Genomic DNA, 8,131 nt, shown 5'->3' with positions numbered 1-8,131 from the left:
TTCTGTGATCTTGAACTTCTTCCCAAAGGGAATGTCTGAAATCACAGCGTCGAAGCTCTCTGGAGGCCATGGCAATGCTGCAGAATAAAGGCAGGGCCTTACCTCAAACTAGCTGAGAAATGAACAGCAGCCATGCCCCCGTTCACCTTCCACAACCACCCACCAGCTCCTTCACAGACCATGCACCAGGATTCAGGGCTCCTCCTGTACTTATGCTCACAAACAGCACTATGAAGCCACCAATCCAATGCAGACTGGGAAGAGACAAATGCATGGGAGCACAGTTTCTCTTGCAGGTTCCCTGCTACTGGTGGCATGTTTGCCCCCAGTGCAAGACTCCCCAGGCAGAGGACTGCATGGTTAGAAAGTGCTGCTTTCCAACACAGTAGGCCTTTACAAGCAAAATGAAGAGCTAGGCAGGAAACGTGTTAAATCTCTCTCCATCCCCTTTTCTCCCCAAGAATGTGGTTACAGCCACAATCCCTTCGGTTCTGTCAGAGCTAGTGTCTCTGAAGCACCTCCCCAGAGGTTCTGCATCCTGGGCGCTGTCAGTTTTCTCGCTGCTGAAGCAGCACTGCACCCTGGTGGTGCTGAAGGCTGGGCACACACCGGGCTGTGCTGGCCAGAGCCCGCCGCCACATCAAAGGCTGAGACTATGGGTTCACTCTCACTCTGGGTACTCAACATTCGACTGAGCCCTCAGCAACCTGGCCCAGCTTTTGGATTAGCCCCACTCCAAGTTGATGACAGGACTAAAGACCTCCATGGTTCCTTCCACCTAAACCCTGCAGTGATTCTATGTCAACCTTTCCAGAGCGGGCTGGAGATGGTTCTTGGACCATCCTGGGATCAACACTTACAGCACAACAATTTTATTACAATTTTAATTACAAATGGAAGTACAAGTTACCTACACTCCTTCCCAACCCAAGCAGAAATAAGAGCTTCTGACACTAGTTAAGTATTAGAAAAGTTCAACATCACAGTACCTTCCATTATCCTAGAAGCCAGGGTCTGAAAAGAGTTTAAAAGGTAAGAAAAAAAGCCATATATACTCTTCTAAAAGAGAAATACTTCTTACCATTCTGGCAAGAAATAATTATTGCACAATTACTATTTTCTTTGTCTTCTGCTGGATTTATTCTTGCCAAAGTTCCCAGAGGTGGGGAGAGGAGAACACATAATCATCTATTCACCAGCACCAGAGTCACTCCTCAGCTACTTGTTGAGATTAGCTCTACTACACGTCACCCCAAGAGAACCTACACTACCTGTATAATCCCAGAACCACAAACAGTTTTAAGCATGTCCCACATGTAAAGCCTACACACATACCTCTCACAGAAGCTTTAAGTAACTCAATCTTATCCATCAAGCCTGCAGTCCTAATATTCACATCTGCACCCTCTAGCTGGGAATCACTTATATCAGCACCCCAGTAAAAGGCTTCCTGTTCAGAGAAAAAGAGAAAAGTCATTTTGTTGACAAGTAGGTGTATTTATTTTATAAATCTTTCTCACAACTGCCTTGTTGCACAGCTCTTCCACAAAAAACTTCTTCCTGGGAGATCTCTTACCATTGCATAGACCCAGAGGACAGAAGAATGGGGGAAGTGTCTGCTATCTTCACTCCTTTCACACTGTGCTCTGCTCAAGACACTTGTAACTTACAGAAATATTGAAGCTATGTCCTAACAGCAAATCCCCACCTAGCTACAGAGAGACATGCTGCCTCTAATACTGACAACTGACAGCAGCATCACACTGATACCTAGGATAAGTCCAGGCAGTTTTGAATGCCCATGGTTGCCTCACACAAACCCTGCAGTACAGACCCAGGGCTCCCAGCACCTGCCTGCACAAGTACATGTGACTTGGTTTCACATTCCTGTGGAGGAACCACTAAAACACTAAACCACTTTTAACAGCTGCCTAGAAAGAGCAGTTTGGTTCCAGCTTTCCAGTAATGGACTGTGGAGTAACTGTGGTGTAGATTTTTCTTGATGCAGTTACAGGCTGTGTAGCAGAGGCCCTGCCTGTTGTCACTGCAATACTCACAGGCCACTCTTTGGCAGCTTCCAGCAGTATTGTTCCTAGTCCACACATGGGATCCAGCACAAAGGCACCTGCCTACAAAAATAAAGAGGTTACTGCACCCCAAGCAAGACAGACTCCTTCCCCAGGACAAAGCTCACTCATGGATGCACAGATCACATATGTACTCCCACTGAATCCAGTGTAACAACAACCACTGGTTTACCAGGCCAAACTTGCCTGTAAAAGAGTATAGTAAAAAGCATCAATAGTTTCTCTACAGACAATGCATCAATGCATCTAGCCTCAAAGTCACATTTAGGTAAACTAATTATGGCTGGACTGCAGATGGATATTGGTACCAAATTAATCCATAGGAAAGATCACACTTGCTCCTGTTTTCCCTTGGGAGAACAACCCCAAAATACGTTTGAAGCTTGAAGAGTGAAAAAATCTTGACATTTAGACATATATATTCATACAAGGACTAAGACCTCTGCTGAGGACTGGGATTACAGCAAAAATCTGGCTGAACAGCAGGTAACACTCTGATCACAGATGAGGCAAACCCTGTCCACATGCATTAGAGGACAGGGCATTAAAATCCCCATACCACTTAGAATGATAGAATGATAGAATCCTTTAGGTTGGAAGAGACCTTTAAGATCATCAAGTCCCACCATTGAGCCTTTAGGGCTCTAAAGTCCTCTGCTAAAACAGATCAGAATCTGTCAGGGTTGGAAGGGACCACAAGGATCACCCAGTTCCAACCCCTCTGCCATGAGCAGGGACACCTCACGCTAGATCAGGCTGTCTAGAGAAGCTTCCAGCTTCTGACAAGAGCTTCTTCAGAGCTTCCAGCTCTGACAAGCAGCAACCTCTCCTTCAGTCAGGACTCTCAGTCTTTGCCACGCACATTCACTTACCCTGATTTCAGCCAGAGATGCCATGGCCCACGCAATAGTTGACCGCAGTCCTGCTGTTTTGATATACTCTCTGTTTGCCAATGGAAGCCTGCAAACAGCAAATTAAAAAACCAAAAGGAAAGAAAATTAAAAAAAAATCAGTGTAAGATAACAGTACAACCACCCTGAAAAGCCCATGTAATATTAAAGAACAAATGGACAGACCTGCCTGCAGGCATGCAGACAGAAACCACAGTCTGCTTTTAGACATAACTCACTGCAAAGCCTGGCCTGTGTGCTCAGATCAGCTCCAGACAGACCACAAGGCTAATGTTACAGTCCAGTGGATGTTAAACCAAAAGATAAAGACACACAGTGGACAGCAAGACTATTTATAAATTATGCCTGTTCTGATACTGCCGAGACAAAACTGGTGAGGAGAATGCCTACCTGAAGAGAGGAATCCCCACCACAGAGTGCATGTCATTAAGATGTACAAAGATCTGAAAGAGGAAAAATATTAAATCAGAAACTCTCAGCCTGATACAACAATAGCTTTAACTCACTTAAACCAGAGGCAGATGTTTCTACAAACTTCCAATCCTGATTCTTAAGAACAAAAGTTTACACTTTAGAAAATAATGATTAATTGGGAGAAATCACAGTAGATAATCCAAATGTCACTTTAAAGAAGATTTAATATTTAAGCAAGCTAGGAGGGGAATTTTGTCAGAAATCCATCAGCAAGTACTTGAATCTTTAAGGGAACTGATTTTTGTAACATAGAATGGATATTTTTAATTATAAAATAATTTACTAAGCAGGAGAAGATTATTCACTCTATATCAGCACTCAAGCTATTCATGTACCCTCTCCTTTTTTAAATACAAACAAACAAAAAACCTAAACCACAGAAACACAAGTGCCACTAAGGGGCACTTCAGATGGAAAGCAAATGTGGGTAATCCCTCCAGAAATACAGGCAGCTCACAGAAATTCTCCTTCTGTCCACAGAAAGCATCCCAAAAGAAGACTGAGCTCCCCAACAGGTCTTGTATGACTGCAACCCCTCCCCAGGGAGCCCAAGGAGAAACAGGATACTTCTGCAATATCCCAGCCCTCAGCACTTGAAAGTCTGGACAAGAACAAGAGTCCCACTTGAGGCTCCATGTATTTGATGCACAAACTACAAACACCAGAGCCAGCTGAGGAACTCGGAGCTTCTACAGAAGACCTCAGACCTCCCAGCACCAGTGCTGAGAGCAGCTTCCATACACCAAGCACGGCGCTGGAGAAACAGCTTCTCAAAAGCAATGAGGCCTTTCCAGACATCTCCAGACATCCTACACCATGGAGGGTGTCAAGCAAGCTGCTTGTCAGGGGCAGAGTCTAGGAGGAGGCTCCTCCATAAACGGCATTCTCAAGTCGAGCTCCATGAGAACATGACCTTACTACTTGGGCTAAACTAGCTGCCCAGTGGCTCCAGTGACCTCCATTTGCAGCAGAGTCAGATCCCAGCAGTTTGTAAGCATGTCAGAATCCAAAACATTCCCTTGCACGGATCCTTCCCCTGACACACATGCCCATGCTGGCCATTCTGGTATTTATTTAGAGTGCTCTGGGAGACATGCACATAGTGGCTACAAGATGGCTCAGTGCTACCAGATGATTACTCATTAAATTCAGCAGCAGAAAGACAAACAGGGAGGATGGCCCTGAGTGCAAAGGGAGTGGAGAACAAAACAAAGGATATCAGGGGCAACAATGGAAGCATCAGCAGGACATCTGGCAGACAAGTACCACTACCTCTAGATCAGGGTCCCGCAGATCAGCCTGCCACCCAAACTGCTTCATGAGTGCTATGCCAACAGCTCTACCAATATCCTGCAAGGGGGAAGAAAAAACAACAGAATTAAGGAAATTACAGATACAGCCTTGAGTGCACAACCCTTAGAAATACCTGGGAGAAGAGTCTCTCTTCACTCCCGGGGAAGTAATTCATGTAAAGACCAGAAGAGGTAAAAGAGGGCAGAGTGAGTGAGAGAGGGGCAGAGCACACACCACAGGACAAAATGACTGTAACTCAACGGGGGTGGGGAGGCTGAAGTTCAAGTCCTGCCCCAGTTACAACAAAAGTTGTCATCATTTTAGAATTATCTATCACACTGCTGTGGTTTAGACCCAGCTAATCATAAAACACCCCATGGCCACACACCCACTCCCCACCGTGGTGGGATGGAGAAGAGAATGGGAAGAAATAGGTAAAACCACATGTGCTGAGATAAGGACAGTTTAATAACAACACAAAGAGGAGACAAAAGTAGCAACAATAATACTGCTGAAATTGTATATAAAGTGAGTGATGTACAAGAACTGCTCAGCACCTGGCATCCACCTACCTAAACTGTGTGTACTTCCTCCCCCCCACCCCGCCAAAATATTTCTGATGGCTGTAGATTATCCAAGAGAAAAATCTGTGAATGCACAACTGCAACTCACAGTTTTAATGCTTTCATGACACCTAAAAAGCTGACTGCCTCCAGAGTACGAGCATTCAAACCCACAGCACAAATTTAAGCAAACATTCAGGTTGGCAGGCTCACGTGTCCCACCTTTCCAAGGTACTAGCTTTAGTAGGAAGAAGAAAAAATATCTAGTTAAACAACTGTTATTTTCAAGTAAGAGAAATGGACATAAATTGCAGCTGCACTGGGCTTGATTTTTTATATTCCTCCAAGTAACAAGATATTATAGATGAGTACTGGATGGAAGGGGCCCCTGGTGGACTCTACACCACCACTCTCTTCCAGGGATGAAGATCCAGCCCACAGAGAGGGGCAGAGTGGCTGCACCCCCCTCCAAGGGAAACAAGTTCTCCCCAATGCCCAACAAAGAGCCCACTGAAGCTGCAAGTTCTCTGCCACAACTGAGAGAAGTCTGGCTCCACTGTCCTTACAACTAAGGACAGTTTAAGTAGCTGTAAACTACTACCAGATCATTCCTCAACACTCCACAAGGCCAGCTACCTTAACCTCTTACCTTTACTCATCCTCAATAAAAGGCATTGAGTTGAAAAACATTCAGTGTAATAGTGCCCAGAAATTAACAACAGCCTTTGTATTTCCTTTTTATTGTTTGTTTTTAAGGTCAATGAAGGTTAAGGGCTTTTGTGAGAAAACACAGAAAAAGCTTCAATCACTTCGTTACTCTAAGACATACAACACACCACTGAAATGTGAAATAAACTATATAACTTCTTTCACTTTTGCCAAATTCTTTTAAAGCAGATACTTTAGCATACCTGTGAAGTGAGTATTTTGCCAGTTGTTCCACTACAACGACAAGAAACTCTGAAACTGAAGCTAAGCTTCTCCTGTGCAATACTGCTTTTGGAAGGGCCTTCTAAAGAAGTCCTGCTTTCAGTCCAGCAGTCCTGATCACTCTTTCTGTCTGGTACCACACACCTCTCTCCTTCTTCCACCTGGCATTCCTCAGACACAGCCTCTCTCACTTGTTCTGTTTTCAGCCTTTTAGTTGCAGGATTTGTCTCTTCTGATTTTCTCTTGAGAGGTAATCGGTTCTCCTGAGAGACATCATCTTTTTTGCCCTCCCACCTATGAAGGTTTCTCCAAACAGAGATAACATCCAGCCAATACTTTGGTTCCTCAATGACAAGGTTTTTAATCTCATGCAGCATCTTCCCTGAAAATAAAAAAAAAAAAATAGTTTCAGCATTTGCTTTTCCTGCAAACTGAGAACAGCTGTTAACAGAGACTATGTACAGATGTCAATGTGATTCCAGGAACCACAGCAGCAGACATTGCAGGCACAGCTGAGTTCTCAGCACCCACATACACCACCCTCAGAGACCCAGGTATACTCCAGATTACAAATTCTGCAGAATCAAGATTAAATCACACAGGGGTTGAATTCTGCAGCTCTAGAGAAACTGACCACCTCTGACAGTCATTCCCAGGCCTATCATGCCATCCTCCCCAGAAAGCACTTGGTCCAGGATGAGAGACGTGGGACAGTTTACAGGACTGGAAGACAGATGTGAACATGAACCACTGATTCAGTTCAGCTAAGAAGCTACAAGTTTACTCTTTTATCAGAGAAACCTCTCCTTGCTATTTATCCACCCGCCTTCAATCCTGCAAAGTTTCCAATGCACACCTAAACTTAGATCCGTGGGTAGTCCTCTTGAGCTAGCTACAAGAGATGCATAAGAAATACATAGGCCAATTCACTTGAAGCTTGTCAAGGGGGGAAAGAAAAAGATATTTCTCATTTTAACATTTAGAATTATGCTTAAATTTGATCCTCAAAGCTCAAGGCCATCTATGATCCCCCAGATGCAATCCCATCAGCACAGAGGTATCTGCCCATCTTATTTGAAATCCTTATTCTAACACTGAATGTGACCTAAGGTGCTGGTAACCGAGTAGCTGAGATTAACCTTGAATGGTTAAGTGACACAGGATATATGTCTAGACCCACTTCACCTAAATATAAAGTAATTAATCAATAAAATGCACACAGGAGATCCAGAACTGGCCTTCAGTTTCAGGGTGGGAGGTTTGTTGTTTAGAATTTTTTTTTGGGGGGGGAGATGGGTGAGGTCTTACCTGAACACATGTACCTACAGCACCAGCAGAACACAAGCAGGTAAGACACCTTTATAAAAACTATTTTCAGCAATAAAAAAAAAAAAGCAAGCACTGAAAACATATCTGGGTAAAAGATGCTTCAGAATTCATTGTTATCCATTAGAACTCCATCTGTTAGCAAATCAAATAAATGAAATGCCAGTTTTATAAAGGGGACTGGGGCTCCACCCTTCTGAGGGCCGGGGTCAGTGCCGTACCTCTAGCTCTAGAAGCCTCAAGCGGAGGCTGTTTCTTAACCAGCAAGAACAGGCGCTCTCCAGACTTGAGTTTCCTCAGCTCGCGCGGCTCCGCCTCCGTGCTGAAGAAGACCTTTCCCGAGACATAGTCCACCTCGGGGGAAACACAGGGATCAAAACAAAGCGGGAAGGTGTTTTGGGTGAGCACTCAGCACCCGCTCGCCCCTTCGCGGGGAGGAGGGCGGCGCAGGCCGGGGGTGGAGCGGGGACGCGGCCCAGACGAGCGCCCACAGCACGGGCGGGACAGCCTGGGCTTCAGAGGCCCCTCCGACCCAGAGCCAGAGCCG

General features: G+C 45.0%; 1 protein-coding gene across 1 annotated transcript; it reads right to left on the bottom strand.

The window, feature by feature from the left end:
- Nucleotides 1-3: 3 nt before the first annotated feature.
- THUMPD2 (THUMP domain containing 2) lies at nt 4-7,938 on the bottom strand (the record flags this gene model as incomplete). The annotated part of the gene is made up of 8 exons (XM_008938887.1): nt 4-77; nt 1,336-1,450; nt 2,058-2,129; nt 2,960-3,047; nt 3,389-3,441; nt 4,745-4,822; nt 6,240-6,640; nt 7,806-7,938. Coding segments are annotated over 8 exons (1,014 nt in total), but the record flags the coding sequence as incomplete, so codon positions are not given.
- Nucleotides 7,939-8,131: the final 193 nt, after the last annotated feature.

The sequence above is a fragment of the Merops nubicus genome, unplaced genomic scaffold (assembly GCF_000691845.1).
Source record: "Merops nubicus isolate BGI_N331 unplaced genomic scaffold, ASM69184v1 scaffold30834, whole genome shotgun sequence".
In the NCBI taxonomy this organism is placed as follows: Eukaryota; Metazoa; Chordata; class Aves; order Coraciiformes; family Meropidae; genus Merops; species Merops nubicus.
The sequence above is the reverse complement of the archived record's forward strand: the minus strand, read 5'-3'. Positions and strand labels throughout refer to the sequence as shown.